The 20,109-nt window shown below is 37.8% G+C and overlaps 4 protein-coding genes across 5 annotated transcripts; 2 read left to right on the top strand and 2 right to left on the bottom strand.

Moving 5' to 3' along the window:
* Window positions 1-261: 261 nt before the first annotated feature.
* LOC108992018 (RNA demethylase ALKBH9B-like) lies at window positions 262-2,989 on the bottom strand. The gene is made up of 6 exons (XM_018966450.2): window positions 2,710-2,989; window positions 1,777-2,355; window positions 1,482-1,558; window positions 1,066-1,376; window positions 813-884; window positions 262-547 (listed from the first exon to the last, which is right to left on the bottom strand). Exons 1-6 carry the CDS (start codon window positions 2,987-2,989, stop codon window positions 262-264), a joined length of 1,605 nt encoding a protein of 534 aa, XP_018821995.2.
* Window positions 2,990-5,756: 2,767 nt separating this feature from the next.
* LOC108992035 lies at window positions 5,757-6,539 on the top strand. Its single transcript, XM_018966477.2, has one exon. The coding sequence runs from the start codon at window positions 5,801-5,803 to the stop codon at window positions 6,356-6,358; it is 558 nt and encodes a 185-aa protein (XP_018822022.1). The 5' UTR covers window positions 5,757-5,800; the 3' UTR covers window positions 6,359-6,539.
* Window positions 6,540-6,636: 97 nt separating this feature from the next.
* LOC108992034 lies at window positions 6,637-10,694 on the bottom strand. Its single transcript, XM_018966476.2, has 7 exons — window positions 10,333-10,694; window positions 8,741-9,135; window positions 8,610-8,637; window positions 8,163-8,236; window positions 7,884-8,059; window positions 7,627-7,707; window positions 6,637-7,173 (listed from the first exon to the last, which is right to left on the bottom strand). The coding sequence occupies exons 1-7, from the start codon at window positions 10,502-10,504 to the stop codon at window positions 7,125-7,127; spliced, it is 975 nt and encodes a 324-aa protein (XP_018822021.1). The 5' UTR covers window positions 10,505-10,694; the 3' UTR covers window positions 6,637-7,124.
* Window positions 10,695-14,888: 4,194 nt separating this feature from the next.
* On the top strand, window positions 14,889-19,775 carry LOC108992040. 2 transcript variants are annotated; one of them, XM_018966486.2, is made up of 3 exons: window positions 14,889-15,181; window positions 16,904-17,766; window positions 19,183-19,775. In XM_018966486.2, the coding sequence occupies exons 2-3, from the start codon at window positions 16,907-16,909 to the stop codon at window positions 19,355-19,357; spliced, it is 1,035 nt and encodes a 344-aa protein (XP_018822031.1). In that variant the 5' UTR covers window positions 14,889-15,181; window positions 16,904-16,906; the 3' UTR covers window positions 19,358-19,775. The 2 variants fall into 2 exon arrangements, with proteins under 2 accessions (XP_018822031.1, XP_018822030.1); XM_018966485.2 differs by having other exon boundaries at window positions 14,895-15,181; window positions 16,842-17,766.
* The last annotated feature ends 334 nt before the right edge of the window (window positions 19,776-20,109 follow it).

Below are 20,109 nucleotides of genomic sequence, written 5' to 3'. Positions count from 1 at the left end.
TATGATATCAGAGCAGAAGTCTTGAATTCGAATCATGACTCTACATTCTATTTCATTTAATTAAATATTTCATTTATTGAGCCTATTTATTAAAGGGAAGTCTGGCTCACAAGTGAGGAAAAATATTAAGATATAAAATAATAAAATTTACATCTTTTCATCAGTTTAAATTTTTGAGATAAGTGGTAATTTGCCAAAGGGTTAATGTCTCCCATTAATTATGCAACCCATTAAGATCAAGAGCTATATACTAACATTAATTCAACGCACCCTACTTCTGTTCCTATATGGAGGCCCTCGACTCCGACTTAATGAATTACGTCGGCATGACTGACATGAAGATGAACGAGGCTTCCTGCTAGTGCTTCTTTCCTCGCTACATCCCCTCCATGTCATCATACTGTAATGCTCGGGCCTTGGACAATTCTTTAACCTATATCTTCTGTCCACTACATACGGCAATTGTTGAATATCCTGCAAATCAGGTTCTGCAACATAACCAATCGGCCGTTTGGAGTCATCCATTCTTCTAAACGTGATTGATATCCTGAAAAAATAATAACAATAATAAGGGGACATGTAAGCATCCTACAAGAGCTAGCCATCAGTACAACACTTAAGATCAGGCGAACAAAAACAATTTTGCAGGTACAGTTTCAACCCCGAGTAATTCTACTTATCATTCTCTCATCATTTTATGACGTGATATTAGATGATTAGATTATATTTCACTTATGAACCTATCATTCTAATGTCACATCATGGAATGATAAAAAAATAGATAATCAATAGATTTTTTCTTCAACCCTTACCTCGCTGTAGGAACGGGTGGCACACAATGCTTAGCCATATTAGCTCCATTTCCATTTAATACAAGAGCAGATCTGCAAGAAAACGGTTGAATCAACAATTATTCTAACTAAAAACAATGGAATGTAAAACTTTTTGACACAATATATATAACATGATGTGGCAAGCAGCAGCGGCTTAGGAAAAAAAAAGTGATGAGAATAAGAATATATAGGAACAGAAAAGCAGGAAACTAATTCAGTAGATGATACTTACCCAGCTGGAAGGGGGATTGAAACAGAACCTTCAAAATTATCAGGACCCAAAACCTTTAAGTTCGATCCAAAAATGATATCGCACTCACTTAGAAATGACACAGTGCAAATTGGCCGTAAAAAATCACGGTTGTCAACGTGCGGAGGCATACAGTCCCCTTCTTCATAGATGTTGACAACGCAACTATCGGGTATACAGGTCCCAGGAAGTACATGCCATCTGATCAGCCTCTTAATGATCTCCTTGAAAAGATGAGGCATAGGATCTACAGTCTGATCATGGAGAATTCCAGCTGGATTACCCTTTTTATCCTGCCACCAGAATAGCAAACTGCTTAGCAATTTATCACTTATGATTATACCGAAGCCGCCGGAGTATATAACAAATAGCTTGGTTCCATAGCCGGAAAAACTTACCGTTGCATCATTGTAACAGCACCCAAATTGAATTGTCACACGTCCCTTGCCCTTAGTCGGTGCCGTAAATGTCCGTTCTGCGACAAGTTTAGAGATATGTAAATAATGTAGAACCTCGGTATATGTCCCAAACAGTTTGCAAAAAATCACCATAGAAGAACAGAACCAAAGAAATAGAAAGAAAAACTCAGTTTCTGAGAAAAGAAAAGAAGACGTCCCGTACAAACCAATTAATTCATGAACGCAAAAAAACAGACACAAATTCTCAAATTTTGGATTAACTTAATTAACTTACCTTTCAATTCTCCTTTTCTCCCCATCTCCTCAAGTTTATACACATAATCTGCTATTCTCTTCTGCTCCGCAGCACTAAAAATACCAGTGTGAAGCTCAAGCCCTTCCAGAATATTAACAATCTTACCCTTCAATTTTTCAGACCAAACAAAGTCTTGCTTTCGCTTCACATTCATTAACCGAATGCGCTCTCTCTGTTCCCTTAACAACTTCGGCTTCGGTGGCTTCGCAATGGCCTTCATCGATATTCTCGATTCCCCGGTGGAAGTATTCACACCAACCACCCTTTTGGTCATGGCCTCAGAGTCCTCCTCATCGTCCTCTTCTACGAGCACGTCTTCTTCCTCCTTTGCCATGTTGGCCCAGGACATCCGATCGTGGCTAGGTGGTCCGCTCATAAACTGTTCTGGAACAAAATAATCAAAATATCCGTTGGCACCGTCTATCCAACTACCGACGGAATAGGTGTCGCTGGTCTCGTCGTAATAGTCATTCATCCCCAGCTGCGATTCGGTTTTCTCCGAAACTGGAGCATCAAAGTCCTCGTCCGAGAACTCGTGTCCGGCATCAGTACTAATTTCTACAATCCCAATTAATAAAATTTCAAAAAGAAATCAATACCAACAATAATGATGAAAGAAAGCCGTAACAGGAATCGAAGCAAACCTGACGTAACGAAATCCATAAGGAAAAGCAAAATTTAAATTTATTTTGAAAAAACATTATTTCGGAAAATTAACGCTAGTGGAAATATGTCGACAAATTGAAGAGAGCAAAAGGAACAATATTTCCAAAAAATAATGAAAATCCCAATAACTTATAGCCGCGAAGCAATCGGGGTGATCGGGTTAAAGGGAAGCAATTTGGCGTGCAATCCAAACGCAAAATCAAAGTCTAAAACCTAATTTAACAAATTTTAGAGTAGGGAGGGTACCGAGCTCGAGGGAGCGGAGGCGATCAGAAAAGGTTTGGAAGCAGTCTTGGCAGAGATCTCTGGAAAGGAAGGGGAGCCAAGTGGTGAGGAACTTCGACGCGATTCGGAGCTCCGAGGGCTTAAAATTGAGTAGTAAAGGGCCGAGCGGTAGGACGGAGCGGTCATCCATGGCTGAGCGGACTCGGCGAGAGGGTTTAGGAAGAGAGGGAGAAGAGTACTTAGTAGTCCGTCTGCGTGGGGGTTGAAGAGCGATGCAAATTTTGTGAGCGGCAAAAGACATGGATACGCAAATATTTATAGATACGTGATAGGGGTATTTTGGGAATCCTACGGTAAATTGGATTCAATTCCCGCGGGAATCTCCTTTTCTTGTTCATTGAATGCAGTTGTCGACTTTTAAAAGTACTCTCCTCGAATCCCAATTACAACCGATTCACTTCAGTCCGTACGGATAAATCTTTTTATGAATTTTATTGAGATTGTTTTAACTTTTTTAAGTAGAAATTGATTTAATTTTTTAAATTAAAATATATGAAATAGATTGAGATAAATTTAATTTTTTTATGAAAAGTCGAAAAAGTAATAGACTTTATCAATAATTAAGTTGAGATAAGTTGAATTTGATTCAACAACTAAACACAACCTTACTATCAACATCGAAAAATGATAAATTGACAACTTATATACAATTTTTATATAAATTAATAATAAAAATTGATTTTTAGGAGTTTCCTTTTATTTTGATTGAATTTGATATGTTTGAATTTTTAAAAAATATGATTTTATTATAAAGTGGTAGAATAATTGTGAACCGGTTGTTAGTGTATTATTTGTAAAGAAAAATTTTCGCCCCAAATATGGATAAAAGTTTTCAATCTATATCTTTATTTATTTTGGAATTATGATAAATAGAAGATCACATCTTTATTTATGAATAGGCTAAGACTTTATCCACAAATCTTCTAGTGTTACTTTCCCATTGAGAAAGAAAACTTTTAATTAATTTTCAAAAAGATCCTATAAGAGTAAGTGTACAAACTGATGCGAGATAATGTAGGCATTATATCTATTTTATTATTAAAATAATTTTACAATCTGATGTATCATGTCAAGGTATGCCAATTTGTAAATTTATTTTAGTAAAATCTATTTGTAAACTAAGTATTTTTTATTCTCAAAAGAGTGAATCTTTCACAACAAGTATTGCTTTTATTTTAGGAAAATTTTATACACTACACTACACTATCATTTTATTTTCATTTTACTACATAAAATGTAGTATATTTATTACCATTGGATGATAAAGTCTTGGTGATCAATGTGCCACATCTTACATAGTGGAATGAATGTGTGATAAGAGTGTAACGTATAACATTACTCTTTATCTTAATTATTTAGAGTTTAAAATTAATAAGAACTCTTTTTAAGATAACCTAACATATAATATAATATACTTCATTCAATGCGTCTCGGGGGTTGGCATGTTACGGCATGCCCTCTGGGTGTCAACGACAACCCTGGTTAGGATTGGCAGGTTTGCAGGGAAGTAGAGACACCTGATTCCAGTACGGAGCCGCACACTGGTCACCATCACCTCGGGGCTCACCCCGACTAGGTATAAATACCCCTCCCTCTGCTGGGAAGGGGTTACTGACTTACTCTCTTGAATATTTCTACACTCACTCTCTCTTACTCCCATTTTCTCTCTTCATCTCATACCTTGAACTTACTTGAGCGTTGGAGGTATCACAGTCCTCAAGCTCCCCCATTCTTCATCTTACAGGGAAGAGACCGAGTCTCAACTGCATGGAATTGCTCAAGCTGTGAAACATGATATCAACAAATCCAATGTGGAAGTCTTTCTTGAATGGCAAAGACAACCTCCAAAATATATGATTGTATATTTACGTTTGGCTATACCATTTTGAGACCAAGACACTCATGGGGTGGCTAAGGTGTTGGAACCACCCCTTTGGAGTGCACAGCCACTATTTTCCTAATTTAGATATTTTTATTTGTATTTTGAGTAGATTTAATTTAGTACGGATGAGAGCTTTTATTCTTCAATAAAAATGTTAGATGTGTCAGATTTTTAATTAAGGACAGTAGATTTCTAATATTTGAATGATAAATTAGTATAAAGATTAGTACGGGAATACAAAATTCGGTTCATGCGAGAAAAATCGATTGGACCAGACCGAATTCTTTCCTCTTCAGTCTCGTTCTCATACTATGTGGACCGAATAAATTTAGTCTGATTCCGGAGTCTATAAATTCTGAACTAGACCGGACCGAACTATATATATATATATTTAAAAATATTTTTAATAATTAATATATATTTTTTATATAGTAATTATATAATTTAATATAATTTTCATCTAATCTATTATCATTGACCATATAAAATATAAAATAATATATGCTATAATTTAATAATATATCATAAATAATGTGATAAATTTTAATGACAAATTGACAATTATTTATTAATAATATACAAAATGTAAAAATCTAATATAGTCCATTATGTATTAACTATCATAATACATTTACATATTTCAAGTTAGTAACAAATTAGCAATTAACATCATAAATATAACTCTAATTAATTATTTTTTTAATAAGTTAAATAGTTAATTACATAATCCACATTAAATAGTTTACTTAGTTTTAATTTTATTAATTTAAATAATTTTTTATTAATTTATGTGCAAAAAAGAGAAGAACGAACCGATAGGGACTAGTTCAATCTAGTCTCTCTAGGGATTCCAGTGTGGAAAAGTTCTGGACCGAAGGGATACAATAAGATCCAAAACAATCCTCCATATTGATTAGATCGGACCGAATTGACCCCTAAAGAATAGTGAGATCATTCAAGATTGAACAGAATTAATATCTTTTAGAATTTTTTGTTGTCAATAAAACATTAGTGGGTCTAAACTCTAAACTATTGATTTTCCTAAGTTCAGCCCAAGTTCTTTTCTTTATTTTTATTTTTATTTTTATTTTTTAATTAAAAGGAAGGTAAAGGATAAGAGGGAGGGACAAGCAAATCCGAACCACTCGCTGCTGCTTCTCCGAGAAAGCAATGGGGACTAATTTCCTCCAACCCCTCGTTTCAAAATCGCCACTATCGGCCACCCTCATCTTCGCCAAACCCTATGTAAAACACAGCCGAATCTTCCTACCTCGCCACCAACGATCCCTCAGAGCAACTCCGGTCCACAGCACCAAAACCAGCAGCAGCGACAACAATAGTACAAGCGGGGACAGCGCAAAGCCACCGGCTACAACGCCGCCGAATGCCGTGGAAATCAGGTTCAGACGAAGGTCGAAGAGACGGTCAAGACAACAGAGTGAGGATAGTGTTGGCGGCAATGGGCGACCCATGAAAGCGCAGGCTTCAGCTTCGGCTTCAGCACCAGAGCCTCCGAAGAAGTGGGAGGACATGAGCTTTGCAGAGAAGGCAATAGAGCTGTATGTGGGGGAAAAGGGTGCGTTGTTTTGGCTAAACAAGTTTGCATACGCTTCCATCTTCATCGTCATTGGGGGTTGGATACTATTCCGGTTTGTGGGTCCTTCCCTCAATCTATACCAGCTGGATTCTGCTCCCTTGCCTCCTACTTCACTGTTCAAGGGTTCCTGATCACTCATAATTGAAGAAGAATGGCAGAGACTATGATCTTTAACTAGACAGAGAAGGCTTTTGGTGTTTTTTTTTTTTTCCTCAATCTATAGAAAATTTGTAGCACTTAATAATGACGTGGAAGTTGCAATTCTACTTTTTATTGTCTTTATTTCAAGCTTAATTATCCCTTAAATTATTATTTTTCATCTTAAATTTTATCATCTAAATTGCATATCAAATTATCATGAAATAATATGGTGAATATTCCGGACTTCTCGACCAATATATTGTCGTACATAAAGAAAAAGTGCTCCAACGAGCCACACAGAAGTGGAGCACCTCTCATCGAATATGTTGTTATCAATATTCAGAGAAATCAGTGCATACTTTAGGCCCAAAAATATAGCACCAGACAACAAAGAAGAAAAACTTTTTGATAAGTACACAGAACAAAACTTGAAGCTAGCTAGCTTAGCCATTATACAACACCAACACACGACTCGTCACCAGAACGGGCATTGAACCAGGAACGATAATCACCCAACTCATCAACACTCTTACTACCATAGGAAAACATTTCTAAGCTCTCGATTACACACCCTCAGAGATCCAAATACAAATGCCACTGATTTCTATAGGGACTATGACTATCTTATGTGAATAAAGCAAGCCAGTAGCAATTTTTCATGTTCATGCCGGCATGATACACAATGAAAACCAGAACAAAACCTCAACGAGTACGCAACAAAGATGCGACAATCAAAATCACACCATACATTTGCAGCTACATGACATTGACAGGCTGGGAGAGCGCATTTCTTTGAGTCTTACACCTGTACAACACAAAAGGCTTCTAGCATTCAGTCATCACTGCAATAAATTGACCCTCAAAAACTCAATAAAATTGTCCCCCCGGCAGTGGAATTAGGCAGATATAGAACGCCAATAAAAAATAATTATAGTCTGCAATTCTTTGTCACTAAATAGATATGGTAAGATTATTAAAACTAGATTTCTTTTGGTAGGTAATAATACTGTCAATTGGAAATGCGGATATAAAAAATTTAAAACTCGTAAAACTTCCCATGGAGTTATATGTTAAATATTGATTTGCCAGAAAGTTCTGGTCATTATAACTTTTGATCATATAGCAGCTTCGATAAATCATTTCATGTGTACAAAAATAGGTCAAAATATTTCATAGGGGATCATATTCTTATAACATCAGTAAGATGATTTTACTGCAGTAGGATCTAAGTATAACCCAGCAGGCCAGAATTACTAACCTGTTGCATTGTAACCGGGATGCATAATTATGGTTGTTGCAATTTGTGCACATCCAATCTCCTTCACGCCATTGTTTTGCTCTGCTTGGCCAATGGATATATGTATTAAAATCATGATCACAACAGAATTGGTAAAATTTCACACTGATAAAGTGTACCAGATAAACCAACACACTGACAAGAGGGCTAAGTACCCAATTAAGCGATCCCATATACATGGCATGCACATGTACAAGAAAGAACTCAGAAAAATTTACCCTTTTCCGAGCAGTGCAGGTGCAGTTGCTTGTTGTGGAAACTGCATGGGCACTTGCAAATTTGCAGCAGTAACTGAGCTTACATTGGGGTAGGGAGCATAGAGTCTGGCATTAGGGTCACCACTAGTCCCTACCATTTGCTCAAAACCTGGATATGGTTGCAACTGCCCATTTGTCTGTACATTCAACAAAAAGGAAAAACCAACTTGTACATGTTAAAACTAGGTAAGAAAAACAATATATAATCTTAATACCATACAAAAGAAAATGAATCTTTACTTGTCCAACATTCAATCTTTTGTTATCCCATTCATGCACCAAGTCATCAGATGCCAGTCGCTTTGTTCCAAGTGCTTTACATCCAAAGAGAGGAAGAAACATACATCAGTTAGAGATTTTTGACTCATTCCACGTAGTAACCAAACAAAAAATCTTTTATAGAATGTTTGTTTTTCAAATCATGCCTTTTTTATATCTAAACTCAAAATTCATCAGGGTAGGATGCAATACTCCTCCCCACCTTTCTCCCCCTGACCCAATAACCCCCAGTCTGTCAGCTTTGAGGAAATAAAAATGAACCATGATGGCCAACACAGATAATCCATGCCTATTTTTAAGCACTAATCACTACATTATAGTTTTTTTAAACCACTAAATAGGTATAATAGGTTGCCAAATGGTACTTAATGCACATCTCTTCACACTACACTGGCCAAAAGAGTGTACCTGGTGGTAAAGCATTGCACTTTTTGCACTGGAAATAAGATCGAAGCTGAATCAGATACAAAATGGTAGCAAATAACCAAAACCTTAAATCTTAAATGGAATCAATAGGACGATTGAAAATGCAGTCACACCTGGGCACGTGAAGAGTAATTATGAAACCCACAGTGGCAAATCCAGTCACCATTCCGCCAGCCTTTAGGAACTGAAAGAAGTTGATTAGCAGGGTCTGGGTACGGAAGTCCAGGATTAAGACCCAAGGGCCAAGTTGAAGCAGGCTGAACTCCATATTTATCAGCCCCTCCTACAGACCAGTTAGAGCTCAAAGGAAGTGCCTGCTGGGGAGCTCCATTGCCAATTAATCCAATATTCATCTTTTGTTCAGGTCCTCCTTGGGCCCTGGCAAAATAATGCGAATAAGATGGGAGAGAAGCTCCAGGCATTGCAATTGCTGGCATTGCTGCTACCTCCTTCGGTTGCCCACACTTTTTGCACTTTTCTCTTGATGCATAATTGTTGTTAGTGCAACCTATTGATCCATTTCCATACACACCCAACCCACAATGCAGCAGGGCAGAAAGGAAGCCAAGAATACGCACACCACCCAGTCCATCCCATACGAAAATACACATACAAAAAACACAAACAACAGCCTAATTGATAGCAAGTCCTGATCTCAACTTGAAAAAAAAAAATTAGAAATCAAATAGGCAAACAGCAGAAATGGTCAGGGTTTCAATCAGAAAACAACTACCCATGTATTAAAGATTATTACGAAAAGCTCACAGCATATATGGAATCAAAGGCATAACAAATACTACAACAGCCATAAAAATGAATTCTCAGAAGTGTCCCAGGTAATTACAAAAAATATAGGATGAAACACATTGAAAAATTATTTCATCTCCTTCTTCAAATTCAATTAAATGAAAATCTATACTTCCCTGCAATTCAAAAGCCAATCTATTGTAATCATTTTCAGCAGATATGTCTGAGATTTCAAATGATATTTAAGACTGCAGACTCACTGCACCATCGGTAAAAAGGCCTTTCATTTGTGATTGCAAACCACAGAAAGTCAATATGAATGATACTTCTCCAGTAACAAGAATGCTAACAAGGAACAACATCAGTACTAGTTCTACGATCTAGTTCTTGGAGTCTTTAACACTTCCGTGTTCATGTGATATATTTCTCAGCTTACCAAACACTAATCTTCCATTTCTTAGCTGGTAATGTAAAAAAAGTACACGAACAAGAATAATAATCTGAAGCCAATAATATATGTTGTTTTGGAGAAAACTCAACAAGATGCCTCAATTCTCAATTAGACCTTCTACACGATTTAAACACTCAACCATTAACGACAAAGTTTATCGTCGAAAAACAAAAACAGCTTGGATCGAGCAAGCGTAATTTTGGTCTATAACAAAACCCTAGCAGCAGCTCAAATAGAGGACGATTACTACTTCAAGCAAACTCCAAAACACGTCTACAGCCCTAAAACTCAAACCATCGAAATCAACTAAAATCATAGAAATCCCTATACAACTAAAATCTCCGGAATCTTAAAGAAACCCTAGAACCGAATCATGTTCCAATATTTATAGAAAAAAGTTTAATAATAAGCAAGTGGCTGAAAGTGAAATTGTAGCTACAGCCATTAGAAACAGATCCAACAAACAAATAAGCAAACAAAGGGAGCGCAATAGAGGAAAAAACTAACCGGTGCAGATCCAATCGCCGATACGCGGGAGCCACTTGGAGTCGGCAGGGGTTTTGGTGTCGACCAGAAGCCGTGGCTGCTTACATCTGTTGCAGAACGACCTGAAGGCGTAGTTCCTGTTCTTGCATCCGCTGCACTCCCAATCCCCTTCTCTCCCTTCCCCCATTTCCATTCACCCTCTGTCTCTGCTTCTACGAGTATGTGCGTACACTGTTTGATTCGTTTCAGTACCTACTGAGGCACATACACCGCGGTGGTCATTGCAATCAAATCGATCAGAAGAAAGGAGAGGAATGAGGAAAAAGGGGGAAATGCGATTTGACCTCGCGGCAACGAGCGATGAATTGGGCCATTCTAAATTGTTTGATGATATCCGCCACTGCGTGGGCTGGGCTCTCACTCTAGAGCTCTCTCTCTCTCTCTCTCTGTGGGTCTCTGGTAGTCACGGACTCACGGGACTGGTTTGAAACTTTGAACGGTTAGAATATCTCGTAATTATGTAAAATAGTAATGCTAGATATATTTTTAGAGTGTATAAATTTTGTATATTATTTTTGAAAAATAATGATGATTATTATTTGAAATTATTATTTTTATATAGATCTCATATTTATTTTTTTTTTAAAAGAGAATGTGCAGGACTTGTACATCCTAGAATTGTAAATATCATTTCTTTCTGTAAATAGTAGTGAAATAGTTTGAGTTAATATATTCTATTAGGTTTTGAAAAATAAGAGTGAACAAATTAAATAAAAATATTATAAAGTTATAAAACTGTTTGAATATAATTTTTTAATATAATTTTTATTTTTGAAATTTGTAAAAATTGTGTTAGTTTTTATGTTTTGTTTTGAAGATTGTAAAAGTTGTAGTGATTTTTGTATTTGGATAATGATTATGTGATAATTAGATAAAAAAATTAAAAATTTGAAATTAAAAAGTGTTTTATTTTTTAATGATATTTGGGATTGAAATTTTGAGAACTTTATGTCTCATTTGGGAGCGCCTGGGAGCCGGATTGGGTGACAAATAGAATTTTACACCATCCAATCATTGTTTGACACATACAAATTTTAATATATGTAAAATAAAATTAGTTGTAGGGAAAAAATAGAATTAGTTGCAGGTTTCGCCCCCTCTCCTGATTCCCGTGTTTCTCCCCTCCCTTCAGTGTCCTCTCTCTCTCTCTCTCTCTCTCTCTCTCTCTCTCTCTCTCTCTCTCTCCCCTCAAGGTCTGATTTTCGACCCTGATTCTCATCCCTCCTTCTCTCTCTCCTTAACAAATGCGTTCACATTCTCTCCCTCCCTCCTTCCATTCGCTTCCCTGAACCTCATCACCCAATTGAATCGAATGCACTTTGGTTCCATAGTTACTAACTTCTTGCTATTCAACTCAAAAAACAACTAATACATACCGCTTAAAACATTGATTGAAGATATGCGAACTCAAGCAAACAATTGAATCGAACACACTTTGGTTTCATAAATGTGAGTTTCTTATTTTTTATTTTGAAGAAAATTAAAGATTGAAGATACCCATAAGTTTTGGTACCTAAAATGATCTTTTTGCTCTAATATTTGAGGAATTGAAGCCAACGTTCACATTCGAGATTTTAGAAGGAAGAAATTATCAACCACTGGTTTGTTCACGTTCCTTAACAAACACGTTCATGTTCTAGAGTTTGGGTTTGAAAAGAAAGAATCCAAATTTTTACTGTTTGCTAATGCTTGGATTTGATGAATAGCAAATGAATGTTAATGTAAAAAGAAATATAACAGAAGATATTTAACTCTTCAATTAAACAATCAAAGTTTTAATTGTTAAAAGACGAAATGGAAAGGAGAGAGAGACCGACAGGCTGTGCTAAGGGATATATATATATATATATATATATAGAGAGAGAGAGAGAGAGAGAGAGAGAGAGAGAGAGAGAGAGACGCCGACGGGCTGGCTTGAGAAGAGAGAGGGGCTGGCTTCGGCCTGTGAAGTTGAGGAGAGAGAGAGCTTGGCGATGGAGGAGAGAGGTAGAGCAACATGCTAGACATTTTTTTTCTATTTAATCCACTATAGTTGCTTCGAAGATTCGGCTGGAGATGAGAGAGAGAGTGAAAGGAAAAGGTAACTCCAGAGAAAAGAAGAAAACGAACTGAATGCAGAGAGGATTGTGGGGAATGAGACAGAACAAAGGGTAATAATTTACAATCGTATCCAGGGTAAACAAAATGAAAAGCTTACGTGTTCTTTTTCTATTGGATGGTGTAAACTTCTAATTTACACCCTAACCGATTTGAAGCTTTTCTCATCTCATTTATGTGTCCAAAAGACTCCAAACATCCCCTACAGTCGTCTTAGAGGTTTTTTTTAACATTTTTGCTACGTACAATTGGCATGCGTAAACAGAGTGCAACCGGCTATACGTGGCAAACTTATGTGGAAGAAAAAAAAAATCACAAAAAGCAAAAAAGGCAAAGCAAAGAAAAGGCAAAACAAAGTTACAGTGTCAAATTTCATGATATTACAGTCAGTTTCAAACGTGCACCCATCTCGCTCCCAATGTTCACCTTTTCCCTTTCATTTCTTCTCTGTGAACCTCACTGTAGCCACCTTGTAACACCACGATATACAGCCTGCTACAAACATCCATAATGGACGCACCACCGTACATAAAAACCACTGCTTGCTCTTCCATAGCCAGCATCAGGACCCACAGAAAATCACGAGAGAAAGCCTCTACCGTTACACGACTTCCACACCCATGGCATTACTGCACCATGCACATAATGACAACCAACGACCCATTTTTGCAACCGTATGCCGCTATCAAGCTGTATCTTTACCACCAGCATCCAAGCGGAGGACCACCGCCTCACGCCTCCTATAGACAATCTTCCAGTGCACGTATTGCCGCATGCAAGCCTCCTCCTCCTCCTTGAACCACCTTCCACCTCCAAAACATGCTGGACACATGACGGAAGTAACCAGCCGCACCTAGTTGCAGCATCATGGTACAGCCCCCACAGCCCAGCCTCTCTGTGACATCAAATGAGAATCAGCCCTACTCGCACAGCAACGCCACCAGAAGCCGCCAACCCCACCCGTTGACCCATACTCCTCAGCTGTTCAACACAGAAATGCCACCATCACCAACGTCCGTTGAGAGCGAAAATGAAGCTGCTCTATTTTGAGGCCTTGTAGGCAGAGTATCATCGTCCAAACCGAGAGCTGTTCCTTGCCACAGTTGGGCACCAACGCCATCGTCAGCAGCAATAGACGACGCTGGAGATCAAGCATCCACCACCCAGTGATGTCCAACACCACTCCGCAGCCCTCACGTTGCATGCATGGAGTGTACGTAAACTTCCTCCTACCCACCTCTCGGGTTCTCTCTCTCTCTCTCTCTCATCACTTTTTTCTCTTCCATCCATAGTGCACTACTGCAGCCTCAGCCACCTTGTCGTCGCTTCGTAGCTGCTCTCAAGGTGAGTTTTTGTTGCACAGCTCTGGATCTCTTCTAAAATATGGCATTTGCATTGTATGACATAACTTGTTTACTTTTGATGGATCGGTTGATAGCGGTAAAGTAATGATCATTTATTGTCAAAATCACCCAGTTCCTTGCAAAAACTTTCAATGATTTTAGAGTTTATCCAAACGGAGGAGTGAGAACTATGAGGTTGGCGAAGACGAATGAGCAAGAACTTTCAATGAAAATTTTGGAGTTTATCCAAACGAAGGAGGGAGAACTATGAGGTTGGCGAAGACGAAGGAGTGAGAACTTTCAATGGAAGACGAAGGAGAAAAGGAGGAAGGTGGACTTTGAGAGAGCTCTGGAAATGGGAGAAACTACAATTTTGAGTGATCTTGGGAAACGAATGGATAGGAACGATGAAGATAGAAACTGAATGTCTCAAAGGAATTTAAGGGGAAAAGGAAAAAATGTAGACACAACAGATTAAGGGTAGAATGGAGGCGACCTTTGCACGCAATCTACTCGTCTCACGATAATCGGTTATGGAGAGCAAGTATTCTAGATCAATTCGAAAGAGATAGAAAGGGAGGGTATGGGAGATCGTGGTTTTCCTAGGAACAGAGAGGGAGGGAGGGAGGGAGGAAGGGGTGGGGCTATAGGGCTCAACAGGAGGGAATGAGGGAGTGGTGGGGCTCGGGTTCGGGCTCGGGGTTGACGGGAGGGAGGGAGTGGGTGGGGCTCGATGGGAGGGAGTAGGTTTCATGAGAGAGAGGAGAGAGAGGGAGAGATGGAGGGAGTGATGGGGTCGACCAGAGTCTAATGAAAATTTGTTCCTCTGCAATATAATCACACGGTTGGAAATATATAGTGACTACGTGGCACATCTTCATTGGAGGGCAGTAACAAGAGGAGACCGGTTATTCAGGAAGTTTTTTTTTTTTTTTTGTTTTTATAAATTAATCTTGCGGGAAGTTATTTTCTTATTTTTAATATAAACTTGATTATAAAAAAATTTAAATAAAAAAGACAACTACAGAAAAAGAAAAAAAAAAACAGAAAAAGAGGAGAGTTAAAAAAAAAAAAGGAAGGAAAGACCATAAGCTTGGATCAAGTAAGAGGAAAAGAAGACAAAATAGAAGAGAAGCTTCTGCCCAGCCCCACTGCATTTCCCTCAGATTCTTGTTGTTTTTCCTCTTTTATTTCACAAGAGCGCCTGCTAGATCAAGACGAACGCCACCTCCCCCTCCAAATCTATCCTCCTGGAGTCAAACCCCACCACTACCCAATCCCCATCTCGGCCTTTCCTCTAATCGCAAGGTTTCCTTTTCTTTCTCTCACAGAAAGCTTTTACCTCTCAGGAAACCCATCCACAAGCTCTGGTTTGTCCTTAATTGCCCCCTTTCGTCTTGTTCTCCTTTTTTTTTTTTTGTGTGTGTGCATGTGAGTTTTACATTTTGGTTTTTCTGTTTGCATTACGTTTAGGGTTTGATTAAGATCACAATGTGCTTTTATGATTAATTTTGTTGGTGGGTAAACAGTATTTTAGGGTTTATGCGAGTGGCCTTGTTTTCGCCCATGTGATCACTTTGCTTTTTGTTGGATTCACTTGGTAAAATGGATTTCACGTCTTGATCTGGGTTTGCTTGCTTCGTATGCTTTTCCTTCCCTTTTTTTTTTAAAAAAAAAAAAAAATCAGAAAAGGAACTTTGAAGTAGGACTGCTTCAGATTTTCTATTTACTACTATTACCTCTTCTTCTGTTTTTTTTTTTTTTTTTTTTTTCAAGAAAGGAACTTTGAAGTTCGGCTGCTTCAGTTTTTCTATTTGTCGTTGCATTGAATTTTTATTCCAGCAATTACGTACGCGGGAATGATGAATTTGAGCTGATTGGAGATAATCAAGTGAGACTAATAACTATGAGAATAGAAGCTGTGGTTATTGGTTGAAAGTATCTGTTCGGGTTTTGGGTAATACAAAGACGTGCGGTGGAGATATATATAATAAATCTGCATTTTGTTAATTGTCACCAGTTTCTTCAGCCATTGTGTGCGATTGTAACGTTTTTTCCCTTCTACCCATATTTGTTATTGAGGTGTTGTTTTTTATCTGTATGCAGAGAAAAGTGTTAGTTACAGTTATATTACTTTCATAAGTAAGGCACAGAATACTGTCATTTTGAAGCTTATAAGCATCACAAATATGTAGATAATGTTTTTGTAATGTCACATGTAAGAGTTACAATTGTTTGCTTAAAGTGGCTGCATGTGTTCAGTGGATAAGTGCAGAATTTCAAATGATTTATTCATCCATAGTAAAATATGTTTTTTAATTGGCATTGGGTGTCCGGAACAAAGTCCCAACTAATCTCTGGGTGCAAAGGCCCTCGGTAAGGAGTTTACTTATAAAAAAAAAAAAAAAGTTTCCTGTAAGTGCACCTCAGGTAATTCACCCTTGAATTACCCCAATATGATGGACCAACAAAGTGTCTGCACCCAAGAATGGACCTTAGACTTAGAGGGAGCATACCACCAAGACTACGAAAAGAAAAAAAATATATATATACATGCCTTCATTTGCAAGAGGGAAACTTTGATGTGTAGTATTAAACCTATTAGGACCTTTTTTCTTCTTCAATTAGGGTCTGTTTGGCAACACAATTGTTCTGAAGTATTCTCAGATATGTCATTCCCAAACGTCACTCAAACACAAAACACTTTTTAATTTCAAATTTTCAACTTTTTCATCTAGTCATTACCTAATCATTAAAACTTTTCCAAACTCTTAAACAAAACACAAAAAAATACTACTTTTTCAAATTTCAAAATACAAATAATATTAAAAAATTATATTCAAACAATTTTTTAATTTTATAATATTTTCATTCAATTTTTTCTCTCTCATTTCTCAAAAATCCAATGAAATATCTTAACTCAAACAGGCCCTTAGTGTGTTTGGGCTGGATGGCATGTTGGTGCAACTGTGATGGAGCTTCATATTGTGCATTATTATTCTTACTACTATTATTTTGTGAATATACCAGGAAATCCTTCTTGCAGTCTGTTATTGAAGTTCTCGTATTCATTTATGCACAACTTTAAACAGGGGATGGCAGCAGAGAATGATGTTGACTTATCAACTTTGAAGTTTCAGTTAAGCCAAACACATGAACTTTGGAAGCGGGAGATGGAACAAAGCCAGTCCCGAGTGGATATCTTGCAAGCAAAACTAATGGAGGTAAAGGCTTGTATACAGGGGTCTGAGGAAGATACAAAGCAGGAGTTGGAGATTCTTTGGCGAAGAGTTAAAACTACTGCAACATTGTTAACCTATTTGAAATCGAAGGCTCGAATCATGGCTATTCCACATTTAGCCCATTCATCATGTGGCATTGAACGATTAGAAGGGGTAGGTTTCGTTGACAAAAATGGTACACCCTTGGCTGGTTGGTCTAAGAATATTGATCTTTCTTCATACAATGGTCCAGAAGAAGAAGCATGGGTGGGAATTAGCAGGCAACATGTTTCACTGGATGCAAAAGATGCTGCTTTTACTGGTGAAATGCTAAAGTCTCTGCAGATGGTTACAGACGTGATGGAGGCTCTTGTTAAAAGGGTTATAATAGCAGAATCTGAAACTGCAATTGAGAAGGAGAAGGTAACTTCAGGTCAGGAAGAAATTAAAAAGAAGTCAGTCCAAATTGAGAACATGTCTTTAAAGTTAGAGGAGATGGAACACTTTGCTCTGGGTACAAACAGCATACTGAATGAAATGCGGCAGCGGGTTGAGGATTTGGTTGAAGAAACATCTAGACAAAGGCAGCGAGCTGCAGAAAATGAACAGGAGCTTTGTCGTGTTAAGCGGGACTTTGAGTCTCTGAAATCATACGTTAGCAGTCTCATCACTGTAAGAGAAACACTTCTTTCTTCGGAGAAGCAGTTTCAAACTATTGAGAGGCTGTTTGAACGGTTAGTATGCTTAATAGAACATTAAAAAAAAGATTGTTATATGTCTAATACTTCCAACATATAAAAATGCTTTGATTGTACTTTTCTTGATTTTCCAGAGTTTGCTTTGTACATTTTGGTTGTTTCTGCAAGTGCTTTGTTACTTTTTTTTGTATTTCTGTGCTTCATTGCATTCCTTTATTTTGTTGATGCTCACATCCTCTTTGTTGTGTTATTTGTTGTATATTGGTGCTTTACCATGTTAAGGTAATGGAACCTATTTCTTGGCTCTAAAGGTCATTGTGGACCCATCCTAGAAATTATTGGTAGCCTATTTAGTGGCTGATTTGCACAATTGATTATGCTTTTGGTGTTAAGATTTTGCTTTAGCACCTAGATTTTAGAACTTATGGACCTACTTGGTGGGTAATGAAATGAAAAGAATGTATAAGCTGGTTTCTTCAGTTAAATGATCAGTTAGACATCATACTAGCACACTGATTAAAAAAAAAAAAAGAAGTCGCTGAGAATATGTCCCGATGAATTCTCCCGACACTTTTTTTTACTTAGTGATTAAGTGTTTTTTATTGATGTTGTGATTTTTTTTTAAATGTTTAAGGATATAAAAAAATGTATGAAAAAAAAAAAGGCATTTAGCCTTCTCGGGAGAATTCATTGGGCTACACCCTCGGTGGGTGTAGCACGACTCAACGTAAAATGTTTGCTGGTTCATGTTTCTGTTGCTTTCTCTATTAGCAAGTAGTACATTATTGCTGAATCAATATTGTTCAGTTTGTTTGAATATGTTCAACAGGAGATAACTTTGTACCCTTATTTTCTCTTTGTTTGAGTGCATTGGAAAATATACTCATGTAATACGCTGGCTTTCTTGCGGTGATAACACCGCAGGTGGACGGTTGCCATCTCATGCTTTGGTTGTCTGTTGGATTAAAAGTTTTGCAAATGTTGACAGGCTCTTTTAGAACTAAAGAAGTTTCAAGAAAGGGAATAAGGTTATAAGAATGCTTAACACAGATCTGAACCCCATGGGGTTGGCCCAAGTGGGGTTGGCTCAAGTGGTGAAAGCCTTGGTCTTGGGTCCAAGGTTCAACATCTCATGGGTGCAAACAATCCTTTGGGGCCACACCCCTTGGTGAAAAACCAGCGATTTAACCAGTTCTGTGTAGGGAAACTTTCGAGGGTGCGGTGCATGGGACCGGGGTTTACTCTGGAAGGGCGGGTCCGAAGGCCCCTGCCTTGGAGAGGTTCCTCGACATCCAATAAAAAAAAAAAAAAACAGATCTGGATTATCACTAGTAATCACAGTGTAGTTGATTCCAGTTCCAATTACTTCCAGTTGAAGAAAGTTCATATCCTAGTTATAAATCTTTTTTTTTTTTTTTTGGTGGCTTTGTTACTGATGCTGCTTTGATGCAGGCTAGTTGCAAAGACAACACAGTTAGAGGGTGAGAAGATGCAGAAAGAGGTGGAAGTTCAGAAACTTATGGAAGAGAATGTGAAGTTGAGTGCTCTTCTGGACAAGAAAGAGGCACAACTTTTGGCCATGAATGAACAGTGCAAGGTAATGGCCTTGAGTGCTTCAAATATCTAACTTTGTAGGTTGTTCTTGTTTGTCTGCCCCGTTGGCTTGCTTTGCGAGGTGGTTTGGTTCTCCCATCAGTTGATCATGGGCAAGGACTCATGGGAACGAATGGCACTGGATCAGAGCTGTCTGAGAGCCTCGCTGTCAACTTTGCGAGAAGCCTTGAACTTAATATCCAGTGGTCTAGTTTACTTTATTGGTGCTGTGCGCCGTTGTTGAACTGAATCCAGAAAGTAATTTCGATTGGAAAGCAAACTTGGTGTTGTGTTCATCGAGTAGCCAAGATTGGAAGTTATGCTGTAAATGTTGTGATGGCACTTTGTACTTCAACCTTGATCCCAGTTGTTTGTTTCACAGTTATTGATATTCAAGATCAAGCTGCCACCTCCAAAAGCTATTGACCCAATAACAGTTTCAGAGTTATACACATCTGTTTTTAGGTTGAAATCTAGGAAATCTGATCCTAAAAGCACATAGCAGCCTGGCTCTCGGATCCCAACTAAGATATAAGAAGCATCCTATCATCTCAAGGTGGATAATTTACTCTTTTTTGCTTGAATCTGAAGATAATTAGCACATGGTCAGTGGGTTCTACTGGCTTGGTAATGAAACTTTAATCCCTGTGAGAAGAGGCAGAATATATAGAAATCCTAGATTAAACTGAACGGCTTCCTGTGAAAAAATCATTGTTATTTTTCGTTTATCTAACAATCACTTGATGCCAAATCATATAATTATGAAATGATTATGAGTAATATTTT

Source organism: Juglans regia, chromosome 11 (genome assembly GCF_001411555.2).
Source record: "Juglans regia cultivar Chandler chromosome 11, Walnut 2.0, whole genome shotgun sequence".
Lineage (NCBI taxonomy): Eukaryota > Viridiplantae > Streptophyta > Magnoliopsida > Fagales > Juglandaceae > Juglans > Juglans regia.
This window is presented reverse-complemented; position numbering and strand designations above follow the sequence as displayed.

What these genes read in the sequence shown, in the direction of transcription:
- LOC108992034 (XM_018966476.2), bottom strand. Translation starts at nt 10,504, where the DNA reads ATGGAAATGGGGGAAGGGAGAGAAGGGGATTGGGAGTGCAGCGGATGC. An exon ending in CCTGCACTGCTCGGAAAAGG is followed by an intron (nt 7,708 to 7,883) that starts GTAAATTTTTCT and finishes TTGGCCAAGCAG; the next exon opens with AGCAAAACAATGGCGTGAAG. An exon ending in TCCCGGTTACAATGCAACAG is followed by an intron (nt 7,174 to 7,626) that starts GTTAGTAATTCT and finishes TGTGTTGTACAG; the next exon opens with GTGTAAGACTCAAAGAAATG.
- LOC108992040 (XM_018966485.2), top strand. Translation starts at nt 16,886, where the DNA reads ATGCACAACTTTAAACAGGGGATGGCAGCAGAGAATGATGTTGACTTA. An exon ending in ATTGAGAGGCTGTTTGAACG is followed by an intron (nt 17,767 to 19,182) that starts GTTAGTATGCTT and finishes GCTTTGATGCAG; the next exon opens with GCTAGTTGCAAAGACAACAC.
- LOC108992035 (XM_018966477.2), top strand. Translation starts at nt 5,801, where the DNA reads ATGGGGACTAATTTCCTCCAACCCCTCGTTTCAAAATCGCCACTATCG.
- LOC108992018 (XM_018966450.2), bottom strand. Translation starts at nt 2,989, where the DNA reads ATGTCTTTTGCCGCTCACAAAATTTGCATCGCTCTTCAACCCCCACGC. An exon ending in CCTCCGCTCCCTCGAGCTCG is followed by an intron (nt 2,356 to 2,709) that starts GTACCCTCCCTA and finishes TTGGGATTGTAG; the next exon opens with AAATTAGTACTGATGCCGGA. An exon ending in GCTGTTACAATGATGCAACG is followed by an intron (nt 1,377 to 1,481) that starts GTAAGTTTTTCC and finishes TTCTGGTGGCAG; the next exon opens with GATAAAAAGGGTAATCCAGC.